The 17,381-nt window shown below is 44.9% G+C and overlaps 4 protein-coding genes across 4 annotated transcripts; 2 read left to right on the top strand and 2 right to left on the bottom strand.

The window, feature by feature from the left end:
• Positions 1 to 380: 380 nt before the first annotated feature.
• Positions 381 to 2,770, top strand: BDB00DRAFT_806146 (uncharacterized protein). Its single transcript, XM_053122245.1, has 8 exons — positions 381 to 793; positions 896 to 1,056; positions 1,138 to 1,180; positions 1,256 to 1,311; positions 1,519 to 1,719; positions 1,918 to 2,067; positions 2,176 to 2,549; positions 2,718 to 2,770. The coding sequence occupies exons 1-7, from the start codon at positions 739 to 741 to the stop codon at positions 2,335 to 2,337; spliced, it is 828 nt and encodes a 275-aa protein (XP_052983215.1). The 5' UTR covers positions 381 to 738; the 3' UTR covers positions 2,338 to 2,549; positions 2,718 to 2,770.
• Positions 2,771 to 4,334: 1,564 nt separating this feature from the next.
• On the top strand, positions 4,335 to 6,720 carry BDB00DRAFT_868795 (uncharacterized protein; the record flags this gene model as incomplete). The annotated part of the gene is made up of 3 exons (XM_053126509.1): positions 4,335 to 4,670; positions 4,771 to 5,575; positions 5,651 to 6,720. 3 exons carry the CDS (start codon positions 4,335 to 4,337, stop codon positions 6,718 to 6,720), a joined length of 2,211 nt encoding a protein of 736 aa, XP_052983214.1.
• Positions 6,721 to 6,989: 269 nt separating this feature from the next.
• On the bottom strand, positions 6,990 to 9,244 carry BDB00DRAFT_806133 (uncharacterized protein). Its single transcript, XM_053122244.1, has 6 exons — positions 8,865 to 9,244; positions 8,684 to 8,755; positions 8,481 to 8,538; positions 7,863 to 7,936; positions 7,693 to 7,786; positions 6,990 to 7,617 (listed from the first exon to the last, which is right to left on the bottom strand). Exons 1-6 carry the CDS (start codon positions 9,056 to 9,058, stop codon positions 7,303 to 7,305), a joined length of 807 nt encoding a protein of 268 aa, XP_052983213.1. The 5' UTR covers positions 9,059 to 9,244; the 3' UTR covers positions 6,990 to 7,302.
• BDB00DRAFT_806130 (uncharacterized protein) lies at positions 9,233 to 17,235 on the bottom strand. The gene is made up of 21 exons (XM_053122243.1): positions 16,944 to 17,235; positions 16,521 to 16,658; positions 16,297 to 16,410; positions 15,654 to 16,185; positions 15,315 to 15,522; positions 15,067 to 15,225; positions 14,915 to 14,985; positions 14,450 to 14,839; positions 14,287 to 14,364; positions 13,669 to 14,170; positions 13,282 to 13,597; positions 12,887 to 13,215; positions 12,677 to 12,809; positions 12,479 to 12,582; positions 12,241 to 12,386; positions 11,538 to 12,154; positions 10,934 to 11,441; positions 10,362 to 10,827; positions 9,905 to 10,266; positions 9,520 to 9,822; positions 9,233 to 9,424 (listed from the first exon to the last, which is right to left on the bottom strand). Exons 1-21 carry the CDS (start codon positions 17,147 to 17,149, stop codon positions 9,290 to 9,292), a joined length of 5,817 nt encoding a protein of 1,938 aa, XP_052983212.1. The 5' UTR covers positions 17,150 to 17,235; the 3' UTR covers positions 9,233 to 9,289.
• Between the last annotated feature and the right edge of the window lie 146 nt (positions 17,236 to 17,381).

The following is a 17,381-nucleotide window of genomic DNA, read 5'->3' as shown; positions in this document are numbered from 1 at the left end:
GACCGACATTTGCACGCCGCGGGGATCTAACCCACTCATAGGGTTCAGCTGCTAAAAACAAGTGGGATCGACAAGGTTTCGCCTCTTACCGGGTGTATGTGTGTCCTGCCCATGACGTTGATAATCTGATATGCATGCTCTCTCTCTCTTTCTCTCTCTTCTATGTCCTGTGTATGCATTAAACACAGATGCAAGTGGACACCGCAAAAAATAATTTACCTATAGTAACCCCCTTTCCAGAGCATTAAAAAGAAAAAGCAAAAAGGCGGGTAAAAACCTTGACAACAGCCCTCTATATTTTGTTGTTATGGCATCACCATGGTTACTTTTACATTTCACAGAGACTGCTCAAAACAACCTATTCGTTGACTAAGTTCGATTTGATATCATAACTCCAAGATATAAATCAGTCTATTATGAGCTTTTCCAATTGAGTCAGGTGGGTTTTTAGTGAGGATTTTACTGTGTTTTTTTTTTGCCAAGCAAAATAGGTTCCACCTTTTCTCAGTTTGTGTTTCGGCATATCCTTTAATGGCTCTCACTTTCTCTCTCGTCAGGGCCTATTCCAAGAGATATGATTGGCTCGTTTGCAAGCAATGCATATTGAGAGGCTCTGTATTGCGGGGGAAAGAGAGAGAGATACAGACGTTCTTCCTCTCTATCAAAAACCTTTTCTTTTTCCCTTTTCCAACCTTCAACTCCTTTCATTCGCGAAATTACACTCTTTGAACAAAAAGAATGAAAAGTATTTTCTCAAAGAAACTCACGCCTACGACAATTACAACCAATGTCGGCAAGTGTTTTTTTGTTCTCGACTTTCGAGGAGGAGGAGGAGGAGGAGGAGAAGCAAAAGAAAGAGAGAATAACTTATATGCACAACAATTGTAAACAATAGAAAAAGCTACAAGTCCTTCATCGCAAGAGCTTGATTGGTCATTGGTGTTCCAGGTTTGCGATGTCGTAAACAATACCGAGCTCGGGGCCAAAGAAGCACGGAAACTCTTACAGAAAAAGATGCTTGCCAACGAACCACAGACACAAGTGCTTGCACTCGAGGTAAGAGATGATTATTATTGAGCGTGTTTGTTCTTGTTTCTTTTGTTGCTTACTTGGATACTTACATGCATATTTATCCAGATGTTGGATGCACTATCAGAAAACTGCCATCAAAAATTCGCACGTAAGTGTGGGGGTCTAGCAGAGCAACAATGACAAGCACCTAAAACACACACACACATGATCTATCATTATTTAGCACAACTTGCTGCCAAGTCGTTTGCTGAAGATTTGGACACTTTAGCAGTTTCCAAGGTAACAGAGAACAGCAACACAGATGTTGGACAATTATGTTTCGAAGGAGAGGAGGGACGTTGCAGGATGTAAATGGAGGGATTTAGGAGGATTCGAGGAGTTGTCGGAGGAGAGGAGTGGAGTGGAGTTATTCTGTATTCTATTACGTGATGTCGATCAGGGCCACTAAAAAACGAAAAAAAAAAACCGCATAATCTTTTTCTTTAGTCGTCCGATGATCGGGTTCATGGCAAGCTCGTGCACTGCTTGCAAAGCTGGGTCAGCCGGTTTGGCTCAGACGGGTCGTTAGTAGGCGTGCAGCGTGTATACGATAAGATGATGAACGGCCAACCTGGAGGAGGAGGAGCGCGATTAGGCCGTGGCACAGGATCTCGGCTCTATAGGCCCGTGGGGAATGCACAACCAAGGGTAAGTTGATGCTGTATCTCTCTTGATGTCTGTGTGTATTACGCGTCGTATACTATGTGAGACATATAAAACGGGCTGGGTGTGTCTGTATTATTATTATACGACAAGCCTTTTCCGGAAAGAATAAGCCCGCAAGAAACTTCATAACACAACATAAATAAATGATGAATAACAAATATACAAATTTCGACTCTTTAGCAACTACAACAGCCGCCCGAATTGTTACATCAACCCGTGGATGCGATGAACGATGTGCTACTGGCCAAGAATAATGCGCAACTGTTTTCACAAACACTATCGTTCACGGACCCGACTCAGGAAGATATCAGCAAGAATGAGCTTATACAGGTAATGAATCGCTACATGCATGCATTACATCACTTTTTTTTTTTAAAAAGGAGAGACAGAGCGTGTGTGGCTAATATTAGAGTTATCGTTGCTACGACTGTGCTGTAGGAATTCTACGGCAAATGCAAAATGTTCCAAAGAATCATATCAGGCCATCTGCAAACGTGCAGTGACTCGGATGTCATATGTGAGCAGCCAGAGCACAAGAGGGGGGTGGGGGTGGTGGAAGCGGGTTGTGATACAGAGTCGGGGAGTGTATATATACTATGACGAGAGGGTGCCGCAAATAATATATCACAATGTGTAACACTGAACCTTAACTGCAAGCCTCGCTATTGGAGGCAAACAGCGAACTTGTCAGTAGTTTCAAGGCCTACGATGATATGCTGGAGCGACGTGCCGTGAACGAGGCAACTACGAATTCCGAGACATTGCACAACCGTAGCACTCGGCGGCAGCAGCAGCAGCAGCAGCAGCACCAGGTGCGTCTTACTTGAAGCACTTTAAACATTGAGAAAAATGAAAGAATTAGAGTTAGCGAGAAGTGTGTGTGTGTGTGTGTGTGTGAATGGGGTCCCTGTTAGTGTGCGCGTTGCTAAAGTAAGGTGCGGAGAGAAATGAAAATGACCCGAACTTTACCATGTATCCAGGAGGATGAAAACGCAGGAGCAACGACTGCTACTACGAGTACGGCAGCAGCAGCAACAGCAACAGCCAGCAGTAGTGGGAGTGGCCATCATCAAACCAACAACTTCTTTGATAGGCAGGTGGAACAACAACAACAACAACAACAACAACAACAACCAGTGGCAGCAGCAAGCCCAGCACCTGTCAGTACAACAACAAGATCCGAGGACCCGTTCGATCCGTTTTCTGACACGAACCAAGTGCCTGAAGGACACTCATCGTCGGATGCAGGGTATGAATACAAAAAGCATGAAAAGAAAAAGAAGGTTTACCTAAAACGAACGAGAGTTGTTTACATTGTACCCGTACTAACAGAGGGCTTTTGCTTTATCGGTGCAGCAGCCACAACAAGAACAACAACAACAACAACAACAGCGTTAACCTGCCCCCGCCGCTCACTCCTCAGAAAATGCATCAGTAGAAGCGTCAGTAGAAGCGTCAGTAGAAGCGTCAGTTTGAAGACGTCAATGAAGCTTAAAGTGAAGAAGAAGAAAGAAGCATTTTGCGTATGATATAGTACTACTACTACTACCACCAACTATTACCACTGTCCAATTACATATACTGCACTACCGTAATTACCCATCTCTATATCGTCAAAACCACTCGCTCCTTTTATGCTAAGCTGAATGCTGAATGATGGAATTGGGTGGATGGTGATGTGGATGGGGTTGGGATGGTTCTATCCGAGTGTAACCTGGGAAGCGCATATGTCCCCAAATACACACGACGACGACGACGACGACGCTTGTCAACAGCCCAAAAATAAGTTCCACCGAACTGCTACGCTGCCCTCGTCGTTTTCTTTTTTAAAATTTATATTTTATTTATTTCCACTCTCTTTTTTTCTCTCTTTTGCGCTCTTTCCCCCCCCCCCTTTTTTTTTTGTGTTTTCGTCATTACCACCCACCGACACCACCACCACCACCCGTCTCATCCTCACCTTCCTCTTCTCATTTTTTAGCATTTTGGCTGCTTTGGCTGCCCCCTTTTCTCTTTCGCAACCACGTCTTTTCTACCTTTTCCACCTGGTGCCCCCCGTTTGTTGCTGTCGCCACACGCCCACACCCGTCCCATCCATCCTCACACCTGTACTGTACATACGACCCAAACCAGAGCCCAAGAAAGAAGCAAAAGTCCCGTTTTCCAAGAGCCTGTTCGCTCCTCCTCTTCTTCTTCTTCTTCTCTTATACCCGCTTGGCTGGATCATCATCATCATCCTCTCTTGTATTCCCTCTGTCTACACTCGCCCTCAACGAACACCAACCACAGCAAGTCGTCGCTCCACTCTTCTTCTTCTTCTTCTTTTCTACCTACACCACACTCCACTCTCCCCCCCCTTATTTTTTTAGTTGTGCGTCTGCGAGTGCGTGTGTGCGTTTGTGTGTGCGTGTGTGTGTAGCGTCTGTGTGCAAGTGCGTGTCGGGGTTCTTTACTGTTTGCCCTATTTATTTTTTATTGCTGGCCGGCCCTGAGACAACAATCCGCCAGTTCTCAAGTGTAACCCGCACAACGTGAATAACAAAACCAGCAGCAGCAGCAGCAGCAGCAGAAATAATCACAATCATAATATGCACAAGATGCATGAAGTGGCCCGCGGTAAAAGGAGAGACCATAGCCAACAACAGCAGCAACCACCAAATCGACAACAACAACATCAACAAAAGGAACAGCAGCAGCAGCAGAAGCGCACGGGCCTCGTCGATGAAGAACAACAACGACGGATTGCTGCGAGGGCTGCCAAGGCCATGGAGAAACAAGTCCGTCGACGACGCGATCGAAGGTCTCAATTCGTATGGGGCGATCGCAAAAAGGTATCCTCCTCAACAACACCGCTACCACCACTACCTCCATCCATCCATACTTCTTCTTCATCGTCAAATTCATCATCTACTTCTTCTTCTTCCATCCCACTCGTTCGCTACCTTATAGACAATCTGCGAACCATCATGAAAGGATTTGTGATATAAACTTTGTTGTCTTTCTTCCTCGTCTATGCATCTTTGACAAACTTAGGCAATCATCAAGCGATATCCTGACGGAACACAAGAAATCCTTGTGCCACAAAACCTGACACCTGAGCAAGAGCAATATGAGTTCCCTCCACGCTCTCGTTTGCTAAAGAAGCTGGCCAGTGCGAATGCTGAGCGACGACGCATGTCGTCCATGACGATGACGACCTTACCTCTTGACGACAACGACGAAAACCAGCAACCACCCATCTCATCCTCGTCATCACCGCCACCACCACCTTACGACGCTTTACCCAATCCTCTATTGCCGCCACCCACCATCCAACCTTCTGTTCCGCTCTCTCCACCCAAACCCGACCAGAACGCCATGGCCGAATGGTTCTCCAGCCGCAAGCCTGAACATTCACATCACCAGCAGCAACAGAAAGAGCGCCAGGTCATTGAATGGATCAGGGATATAGAAAACAGTAAGACGCCAAAGAAAAAGCCAGTTATTACGTCGTCGTCGTCACCATCCTCAAACAACAACAACGCCTCCTCATTTACCTCCTCATCCTCCGCAGCTGTTGTCCCTGCTGTCGTTGCCACCTCCTCCGCAGCTCTTTCTTCCTCCTCTCCCCGCGCCGCCGCTCGCAAAAAGATCAAGAAGAATACGAGTGTTACTACTACTACTACAACCACCACGCCACTTATTACTACTCGTCCTACTACTACTACTACTACTACCACCACCACCTCCTCTACTGCCAGTAGCAAAATGATCTCCGCTTCAACAACCATTCCCAAAAGGCCGCATTCGCCGTTCTTCCTCTACGAAGCAACCCCCATCCAGTTCCGCAGCAAAGCAGGTAATCATGTCGTTATATGGAGTTTTAAGTTTATAAGGGTGTTAATTTGTTATGGCTAATATGCGCGTTAAAAAGGAAAACGATGGGCCCATGCATCGGGATACGCACAGTCACCCTCCTCGACATCATCACCCCTTGCCCCTCCACCTGAAGAAGATTCGGCCCGACGACATTATGTTCCACGAACCTTGCTGCGACGCGCTGGCTCGCGCCTCAGAGACCATCATCATCACCAACAAAACGACGACAACGACAGCGACTTGTTATTATCACAACACAACAACAGTAACAGCCATCACGACGAACTCAACGATGATAATGATCTTCATGCAGCTGCAACACACATCCAGGCCACATGGCGGGGCTACAACTGTCGCCATCACCAATCCAACATTTCCGGCATGGTCAAACTCGTCGGCATGTTTCACCAGGCTCTGGAAAAGCAGCAGCGTCTGGCCCAGGAGCGTCTGGTGCAGCTCGAGACGCTCCTGAAACAAGAACGACAGCAGCGCGAGCGATCGGAGCAGGAACATCGGTCGTCCTGGGCACGCCTTGAAGAAATCCAGGCTCGGTTTGAAAAACACAACGACATGCGTCACATCCTTGAACGGGTCTCTGCATTGGAACATTCGGTCAGCAAAGAAAGTTTGGCTCGTGCACAGTTGGAAAACTCAGTCTCTGCGGCCATGAAATACATGGACACGTTTGAAAAGAAATCAGCAGCGCGCAGTCATGGTGGCGGCGGCAGTAGCACTAAAGCTACTACTACTACTACTACCACTACTACGAGTATTAGCAGCAGTACAAGCTGTTCTACGAACGGGGCAATCAGCAGTCGTGCCAGTAACCGGAAAAACATCAAGACGCAACCTGTCGTGCAGCAGTCAAAGAAAAGTGACAGGAAACCTGCCATGCAGCAGCAACAACAAAGGGACAGTGCAAGGGCAGATCTTGTTGTCCGTCAATCCCTCAAACGACGTCCAAAATCTGGTTCGGTAGCTTCTTCTGTTGCCAGCACTGCAACTGCAGCATCGTCCCGACGACGGGTAGTTGCTGCTGCTGCTGCTGCTGATACAAGCAAAACTTTGACTGCCGGATCCAGGCAACAACAACAACAGCAGAAGCAAAAACAATTACCAAAATAAACCCCCCTCCCCCCCCCATTTACCGACAAGAGTATATTGTTTCCTTCCATGTAGGAGAGTTGGTCTCCCAATAACCCCGATATCCGATATATAGTGCACACTTCCCGCAAATACTCACTTTTCTGTACATACTGGATCCTTCCTCCCAAAAACAGCAGCACCAACAACTCACATATACACCATCCCCTAGTAAATAGCACCCGCTCACCCCCACAAACATTTACACAGTACCAAGAGCAAATACATACATATATTGCATATACACACTCATGTATATTGTTTTTCTTATTCTGATCCATCTGTTATGTTTATTTTTCTCCTCTTGCCTGTGTTTACGTTGTTTCACAAAGAAGAACAGGATTTGCAGGTACGTGATAATAACATACCCCCTTAAAAAAGTACGAATACTAGACGAGGACGGAAAAAAAGAAAGGACAAGAAAACCTGCATCCCACCAAATCTGCTCTCTTCTTTAGTCGCGGCCATCAGCACTAAACGAACACAGATTTGTTATTATTTGTCAATATACAATCAGATATGTATAGAATGCTACTGTTGTTTCCAAATTCCTGTTATGTTTGTTTACCTGGCTTGGCTGCGAGCGGGAGAGCGAGAAGGGCTGCGCGAATACGAACGGCTGCGCTCGGCTCTCTTTTCAGGGGTACGTTCTCTGGAGCGCTCGGGCTCAGGTGATCGCACGTCTGCATCTTCATCATCAGAACGGCGACGGCTGCTGCGACGGCCTCCTCCAGAGGATCTACGCGGCGAGCGCGAGCGCGAACGCGAGCGGGATGGGGTCAAGGAGCGCGAACGGGAGCGACGCGAGGATCGGCGACGCGGGGAACGGCTGCGTGAGTCAGAACGGCTACGTCGGCGAGACGAACGACGGCCAGTATCCTACATTGGTTGGTTTTGTAAGCTTTTGCCATCTTCTGCTCTATAATGCTCTTTTGCGTATATGAGATTTCTTACCTCGTAAAGACTGACTCGTGCACCATTCAGTTCACTATCGTTCAGCGATTTGAGAGCATACTTCATATCCGAACTGTGAGCAAACTCAACAACACTGTAATTTAAAAGATGACATTTAGCCTTTCCACATATTTACATATAGCACACGCTCAAGTTGGCTGGAAACTTACCCTTCACCAGGACGGCTTCGAATCACATCGGCAAAAGTCACCTCACCGGCCTTGCGCATCATATCCTTGAGATCCTATTTAGGTAGAGACAGCCACAAAAGAGAGCCACCAACAGACAGAGAGAGAGAGAGAAAAAGTTTGGAAATCAATATCGGAGAGGAGTCTGATGCCAGGTCATACGTAGAGAGAAAGCCCGTAAGGTAGTAGCAGTAGTAGTAGTAGTAGTGGTAGTAGAGCCATATGGTTTTGCCAAAGTATGGAGAGAAAAGAGATAGAATAGCCGGTCCTCCCAGAGTCCATGGGTTATAGTCTCATCATCAGGGCTTGCTTGGTTTTCTTCTTTATACCACCAACACCACCCTCCTTTTTCTTTTTTCTTTTTTTTTTTTGCTTCCAGAGTGCCTCTTTTTTTTTCAAAAGAAGTTGTTTCTGTGATGGCCGCACAGATGGTTTTCCCAATTTACGCAGCAGTACACCACCATAGAAAGAAAGAGAGAGATAGGAGGAATAGCCACAAGAATAAAGGACCGGCCAAAAGGATTCTCACGAAAGGGGGATACACACACAGGCAGGGCTCATAAATTGGAGGAGACGAGAGGACGCGGAAAAGTTTCGTACCTGCCAGCTGGTTCCGGAGGGAATGTTCTCGACAATAAGGCGGTAAGACGAGCGCTTGCTAGTAGTTGATTTACCCCCACGATAATTGACGGCACACAGGCGTGTACACGTAATAGAAAGCATATATAGCAATATCAGTATTTCTGCTAGGAGTCATATCCACTGATAAAAACTGTTCTTTTTTTTTTTTCATTTCTTCTTACCGGTCATTATGACCACGGCCACCACCACCGTCTCTACCACGGCGAGTGCCACGGGCAAGTTCCACAATAATTCTATCAAAACCAACATGTTTTCTTTGTGTTAGTAATCCAATCCAATCCAAACCAAGCAAGCACACCAGTCTGTATAGAGCACGGCAAAGCCGTCTTGAATTGTTTTTACCTTTCACCCAAAAACTCTTTGCCATGGAAATCATACACCACATCTTCGGCATCTCTGGAATCCCTGAATTCAACGAAACCGTAACCGGTCTTGATGTTGATTTCACGAATGTCACCATAGCTTTTGAAAAGGCGTTCCAAGTCGCGTTCTCTTGCATCGCGTGCAAGACGACCAATATAAACTCTAGTTGACATTATTACTGTGTGTATTTTTTTTTTGACTGTAGAAAAAAAGAGGATGGGTATGATGCTCCAAAGAAAAAGAGGAAAACGGCGGCGCTACGCAACCACTGTAATCTCTTATTTTGTTTGGTGCGAAATCGAAGCTCAGCCACTCTGATGGAGAATGCATGTAAGGGGCCGCTGATATATTAAAAATAGTGTGGTTTATTCTCTCTTTTTATAAAAAGATGTAGTATATTATTTCTACGCATAGTAGGATGGAGATATTAACATGTCGCTAAGAATGGACAGTTGGTCTTCTGTGAATTTACTCATATCTTCATGCCATGTATCAGAGTGGGTTCGTCGGAAATCTGAAAATGTTTTGCGAATAGTAGACTGCAAAAATAAAAGGGAAATTAGATGCTACACCATTGTAGTTGTCATACACACTACAAAAAAACATCTCATTGTGTAAATAGAGAAACATTTACCTGTATCTCAGCAGGATCTGACATGCAGTTAGCAAGCTGACATAGTACGTCAGGCATCCATTTGGGCACTTCGTATGGGAAGGCGCTGACAAGACAAGACAATCCAAGCACACCTGCATGTTTCTTCAACAAAGCATCCGCAAAGCCAGGCATCTCGATGATCTTGCCCGTGTCACGGTCTCGACGGCGTTTAGGTAATCTAATTTCGAGCAAAGTGGAGTACTGTTCTTGAACTTTGGTGATGGCTTCACGTTGGGAGCATCGTACCAGACCACCAAGCGTCACTGCAGCCATTTGACGAACCTACAGATTTGGAAGAGTGAGACTCTCTGATTTTTCTTTTTCGACATGATATCTATAGAACAAGTTGCGTTTTCGCTCTTACCTCAATTTGTGAATCGAGCATCATGTCACTGACAGAGTTCATAACTTGCAGCACATGATCGCTTTCCATCAAGAACAAGTTCTTGAAAAAGAAAATCTGTAAGAGAGGCAGGGCGCGCGTTCGGATACGCCAGCTTTCTGATCGCGTCAAAATACCGACGAATTCATGGACCATTTGCACCACAATTGAGGGAGGGTACGAATATTGCGCCACCATGCCTAATACTCGCGTCGCCATATGTTGCAGGTCTTGATCATCGTGGAATTCTTGCATAGCAAACAAGCGTGACCACAATGCAATAATATAAGGCAAAGTGCCTGCTACGCGGAATCGTCCCAACGATTGCAGTAACCAACAAAGCGCTTAAAAAAACACACAGACGGTTTTCGGTTTAGCATTTTCTTTTAACGAGTCACTATAATAATCAGGAGTTAAAAAGAAGATGAAGACCACTTACTAGTTTTGCTAGCATTTGTGTACGTCTTGGTATCTTCAACTTCGGTCGCACCCTTTGCTTCAGTTTGCCATTGATCCAACTTGCTGAGCAGTTGCTCAACATGCGGCGCCACCTTGTCATTCATTTGCGTGGGGATATTACCAATACCGCCACGTTCGGCCTCTGCATTGCTGCTGAGCACCGTCCGAACATCAGGTAGTGACGGGATCCACTGACGCTGTAGAATACCGCTAATGTTTCCACCCAACACTTCACGTACTTGTTTGTACGGATGGTCAATATGGCTCATGTACTCGGCCAAAAGACGATCTACCAGGGGGTTCGCTCGCCAGTGAAGTGCAGAAATCAATACATTTGCCAAGATCAGTTTTCTTGCTTCGGCAAAGGCTGCGTCAGAGGTTGGATCCACGCGGGCCTCTAGGATCAAGTTGATCAATGGTCGAACTCTTCTTGGATCTCGGTTGCTCTGTAGATATCGACAGCCCCCACATTCAATATATGTATATATTTAGAGACTCTTACTTATCACTCGCACCGCCTCATATATATCAAAAGGACAAGATAGTACTTACACTGACGGATCTAACAAATGATTCCCAATATATCAGCGTATCCGGTGTGATGTTCGAAAAGGTGGTCTCAAGTAACGGTATCATCCAAGACCACATGGCATCCGTCTTGGCTACAGACCAATTGACGGATCCACGAATGATACCAGCAGCCATCTCAGCAGCTGCACGCTGATGAGCCTTTTGATCAGAGGCCTGGCACAGTGATACAAGATTATCCTTCATGACATCAATGGGCTCATCTTCATAGAGTCGAAAAACGCTCATGTACAAGAAAACATTGGCCTGGTTGAACATATCTTCTTGCACTCGCGTCACTTCTTGAGCCATATACTTTTGCAACTTGTCCCAAAATTCTTTAGATGTGAATGACTTGTGGAATTCTTTGTACGCGTCCGAATCACTTTGATGGATTTCAGGAATGGCCGTAGCAGTACCAGATGGAAGGACATAGGCTTCGTATTTTTTGGGCCAAGTATACCATCCCATCCGTTCAGAGTCGAGCAGTGGCCTATGTAAATAAATCACCATTTGTTGGACGTGTGTAGAAACATGAATATCATTGTAAGTATCAAAGTAGTGCCTTTGCTGGGATTAGTTTCGTTACCATTGTTGGAGGTTCGCATCAGTTAAAGGTTGATCATAAACACGCAGATACTCTTCTTCTGAGAGATTCGGGTTGTTGTTGGCAACGAGATACTCTTGCTTCAGAGGATGCTTGACTGTGCGGGTAATGATTGTATCTTGATCGCCTTGGGCAAAACTTCGGTGCTCCACGTGGTGCATCATGTTCGTTGTAAGGCCGACGCCGATACGACGCATGGTAGGAAGTTCAGAAAGCATGCATTGAGTTGCAAATGCAGCGACACCAGCATCTTGTGGCATGTCAGCTCGAATACACAGCTCAATAAAGTTAGCGGCCATCGTCAAGTAGCGCCAATGGACCTTGGGATCGTTCACAAACTCTAGCAAAGATTGCATCAATTGCTGATAGGCTTCCAAGTGGGTTTTTTGTCGCTTCTGAACTTTTTCTTGCAAGTGATTGATGCGCGTTTGTACTTCATTATCCTTGCTGTCGCGACTGCCGACGACGATAGGAGAAGCAGGGTACACTGCTTGGGCCTTGATGTCGAAATCTTCAGGCGCAATCACACGGAAAGTACGTGTATTGTATTGCGAGACATAGTCCACAAACACCTTTCGGATCATATCTTGAATTGATGGCTTTATAAAAGAAAACCGCGTAGTATTAATCGCTGATCTCTATCTTAAACCTCGTCAATCCGCCAGCGCAAATCTGTTATACAAACCTTATCTTCATGCTCTGTTCCAACCAAGGATAAAATAAAGGTTGGAATATAACGCCAGTCGCGGAGGCACGGCATGAGAATAGATCGATGTCGCAAAAGATACAATGAGCCCTTGACTCGGTTGGCATGCTGTTCCTTGTCATCACCTATTCTCGGGAAAACACAGCGTAATATTACGAGTGAGATATTTATAATGACCTTAGAATGTAAAAGCCAATGATAACGCTGTTCTTCTTACCATTTTCAGATTTCGATTTCAGGATCTCGAGAATAGTTGGGATGATCAATGACTTGGAGCCGATAAAGTTCTTTGCTGTGGCGCTGAGCGTATGTTGACTCAGTCTTATATATATTGAAGGGAGAAAGATAGTTAACAAAAGCGTGATAAACTTTCTAATGAGTCATCTCTTCTGTCTTCCTTTTTCCCTGGACTTACTTTCTAATTTCTGCATATGAGCTGAGAGACAAGCCCAAAAGTTTTTGAAATATTGCTTCGTGGATAGCGCCACGCGTTCTAGCTTGGGCATTGTATCTTAGTCGCTGGAAATGGTGTATTTCAGCTCTACGGACTAGGTACAGCGATAAAACAAGATGGGATTATCAATATTCACTTCTTCTGCTGACTCAGTTTTCCTTGATCATTTACCTAAGAGGCCACGAGGATATTGCTTAGGTGCCTTGGGAACCTTAATCACAGCCTTGGCGTAGAGATATTGGCCCTTTTCTGCACTAGCAAACTTTTTGCCAACACCGGCATCATCCATGTAAGCGCGTGCAATATCAATGACAAGCTTCAGGCTTTCTAAATCATCTTCGCGTTTGACAAGGAAGAACTCTAAAGAATCTCGGATCAATTCACCAATGTCTTTGCGAATCTTTTGTGCTTTGATATAGTTTGGATCTGAAGGGTCGTTAAAGGCATATCCAGCGTAAATGCGACGTATTGGAGGAACAGAGTCTGACCCTTCTTCGTCACTGTATCAAAAAGATGAAAAAAGGTAAATATGATTGGCTTTGAAAGAAGTGTATGAGGTCACTTACTCAGCACCATCGGATTCTGTCGTTGATTTGGCCTTGTTTTCCTCGTCCAGGCACATGCATGTACTGCCACGCAGAGCGTAGTAGATGACAGCCAAGTGCCGGCAGAAATCGTTGGCTTCTTCATAGGCGTTCCCTGACTGACTCTGGTCAGCAGTCTCTATTTTTTGTCGAACATGATCCATAGCAGGTTCCAAAAATGTCTCTAATAGCTCAATAGCAAAAGCCTTTTCTTGTTCCGACGGTACATGCCAGTCGATCTTGAGGTTTTTAGGATCAGCGGGTTTGCCCCAGAGCATATGAGAATTACCCATGATTTCTAATATCAAAACATAGGTTTATCAAGAACATGATTTATACATTGCTAGGATATAATGTGAATTTCTTTACCTTCGTTATGCCAATCCTCAGGGTTCAAGCTTCGCCTGTCACGAGCATAGGTTTTCAACAAGGTACCCAAGCAATTCTTCAACAGTGCCGCAGCCCAAATGAATCCACGTCGGCTTTTACATTTAGTGATCATTTCATGCAAGATGTTCATGATATCGGCCTTGTAGTGCACAAGGTCGGGGCCCAGTTTGATGACAACGTGAAACAAGATACACTGATACCAATGGAGTGTCGAATCGGATTGAATGGGCGTTGACGTTTCAGTATTAATCATGGTCGATGCGGCGCCATGTTCAAGTTCACTGGAGATATTGTTGATGCAAAGCGGGATTAGGCGTTTGGCGGCCTTTGCTGGGTTCGCACATGCTATCGAGCCGCATAACAAGCCAGCTGCATGAATTGCGTTGGGTAACACTTGTTGGCTGATGAAATCAATCACCATCCGCAATGCCATGTCGTACAGATCATCTGATAGCTGTTCAAATAGAGTATCGCACGAATACTGTGTGTTTTTTCAACCCACCGAAAAAGTAAATGGCAGTAAGTGAGATTGTAGTTTCCTGATTATAATAGCACACTCTCACATCACTTTGAAATATAGACATATTGGTTGTTTACCTCGAGCATGGATGTCAACCCTGTTTCGGTGCTTCCGTTTTGCTTCTTTTGCTGGTGGATTTGTGGAAGGTTCTCAAACTTTAAAACAAACGATCGTATTTAATATTACATAGCAAAAGAACGGGCTTATTCATGAGATTTGTATTAACCTGAACCAACTTACGATCGTAAACACACGTCGAAGAAATTTGGCAACCCATTCTTCCAATTCGCCAGTGGTAGCTTTGCATAAACTATCCTCTTCCTCACGAGGAAGCTCGTTTTCTTCGTTCACATTATCCATGTCCATGCCATCATATCGGGAATCGGTATAGCCACCCAAATAAGTTCCAGAACCGCTCATTGTGAGATCGCGGATCGGGACAGTCGATAAAGCACTTGTAATAAACATAAGCGACGTGATGGCTTTGAGCGGATCATTCATATCGACACCAGGTGTTGCAAGATGCAGCAAAGGCATAAGATGTTTTCCACCGGCTGGATAATGGTCTCGAGAGAAGAGAGGTAATGCAACATCTGCCAGAATACCAAGCGCACTTGTCGTTCGATGTGTCTGAATACAATTACTTTAAATCAATAGCAAGCCAGCGAATTCGAATTAAGAAAAAGTATTGACCTATTGACTTACCTCAGTCAAGGTTTCCAAGGATGGATAGATACGCTCCAGCAAACCAGGGAAGATCAGACCTGGTTCAAGCCCTAGATAGTTGGATAATAATTCAGTAACATTGCTTCCTCCGTTACCCGACATTAAACTTTATGTAGAAGATTGACGCTTACACGCCAATGCCTTGAGCGTTGCTTCAGTAGCACCAATGACAAAATGATCCTTGCCAAACATGCTGAGATAAGTCAATGGTCGAAGTGTCAGCACAAATTGCTTCCGAAGTTCAGGTGTCAGTCTACGTTCCTGGGGTGTAGGACAATCCTCTTCCGCCTCTATGTACAATACGGTGGCACATCGAAAAAGGTTAAATGACTATTGAAACTCTCTTTATCCGCCAAACTTAAATAAATTTCACACGAACCAGTTCTCCAGCGTTTCAAAAACTCAACAGCCAAATGCTGAATAAAAGTGGTCAAACAGTACGTCCAGGTTCCATGGTTCGATGGATGATAATATAGCTCGGTGGCCTGGATCATCTCGGACAATAACGTCATTACGTAGCTTTCGCCATTTGATCCTTCAGGCATCATAGTGTACACCATAAACGTTGCCAATGACCTGAATCGTTCCTATTATATATGCGGTATAGCAAATCCCTCAACTTGTCAGTTCGGTATCCTTCCACCCTGGATCATCCCCCAAACCAATGTTTCTCAGTGCAAAAATCCCAGAACAACTTTAAAATAACGACTTTACTCACTGGTTTTCTGCGCAGCACTAACGCATTTCCTGCTCTCAGATCCACCTTTTGTCCAGCGCTACCATAACCGGTGCTACCGCTAGGACGACTATTGCCATTCTCACGACTTCCTACAGGCAAGCTCATCATTCGCATTCCAACAGTAAATATGTACTTCACTTGTTGCTTGTTGAACATGCCGATTTCGTTCGTATAGGAATCCATAATATTTTGCTCTGCCACGCGTGCTATCAAATCGACAAACTGTGCGTCGCATGTAGGGGAGTTGGTGATCATGGACCAGATCGAGAAGAAGGTTGGCACGTATTCCTTGGGATGCATAGCTGTATCATCGAGTATGGCGTGTGTTTGCGAGTTTCTCGGAACGTGGGTCGGGAGCATAAGCACCAAATACCCTATAACTCTGAGTGCGTTACCTATGTTTGAAGTTGTAAACTGTGGTAAAAGCTCTTCCAGGATCTCTTGTGTTGCTGATGCTGGGAAGAATCGTTGCGCGCACTCGAGAAGTCGAATAAGTGAACTGACGTGCTTTCTGAATGAATTGTAAAAAGAATATCATGCACTTGTATGTTAATACTCCTCCCTTTTTGATGCTAAGCACATTGAAAATCATCCTCCTTTTCTATCGTATCATTATCATTACGTGTCAGCAAGTAATATTTTTTGTCGATCCTCGGGAAACAGATACCACTCAATAGCATCGTAAAGAGGGCGCCAAGGTAAGACAAGATCTTCTGGACCCAAATGCTTTGCTTTCCTATATATAGGTTGACATTATCAATAAACAGACTAGAATCTAAGTGCGAGGTTCCACAATGGATGGTAGTTCAAAATGGAAAGTAAAAAGAAGCCAAAATAGGATTATACCTAATCAGTCGGCAACAGGTTGATGCCCACGTATCCATCAATGCAGTGTCCATGCCAGGCATTAACGTCATCGAGTACAGCAATTCTGCAAGTTTTGCCCGAGTTTCACGAGGTATAGCATGTTTCATATTGATATAACTAAATACAATACACATTCACACACACATACACGCAAAACAACCAAATCGCAAGCAGCACACAGCGTTCACGTAACAAAGGAAAAAATGTAGATAGAGAGAGTGATATATATATATATAGCAATCGAGATAATATAAATACAATAAGTACATGATACGAAAAATAGGTTTTATGTAGAGATAACCTTCGTTTCGCTTTGCGAGAACAAGGATATTAACCAATGCCGCCACCACTCCCCATTACCACATTACCAACAACAATAACTAAATTAATTATAGTTCTAACCTGTATAGTCTTTTCACCCAAGATGCTGCACCGGGCGCAAAGTCCCGAGCTTGGATACAAATGGCCAAGTTGGTGCAAATCTCGTTGAGCCATGTTTCTGCTTCGCCGTCTAATAGGTGTGCATAAGGTAGTGCCTGATAATAACCCATCGTGTGCTGATCGTCATTGAGGACCGAATCTGGAATAGACCCTTTGTCTACCTCCATGCTTGTTAAAATCTGATTTCAGGGGTAAAAGAAAAGAGAAGGAGTAAGGAAGAGAAAGAAATAATAATGTACGCGCACGCAAACACACAGACACGCAAGTTAAGTTCTAATCAGCTTGGGCGCAGCTTTAAAAATAGCCGCACCGGTTCTCTTAAGAATAACAAACCCTGAGGGGGGGTTACGCGTTGCGACCAAATGCGTCAATAAGTTGTGTTGCGTAAGCATAGTACAA

This window comes from Zychaea mexicana (genome assembly GCF_025766255.1).
Source record: "Zychaea mexicana strain RSA 1403 chromosome Unknown BDB00scaffold_11, whole genome shotgun sequence".
Taxonomy (NCBI): Eukaryota; Fungi; Mucoromycota; class Mucoromycetes; order Mucorales; family Lichtheimiaceae; genus Zychaea; species Zychaea mexicana.
Note: the sequence above shows the minus strand (reverse complement) of the source record. Positions and strands in the feature narration are given on the sequence as shown.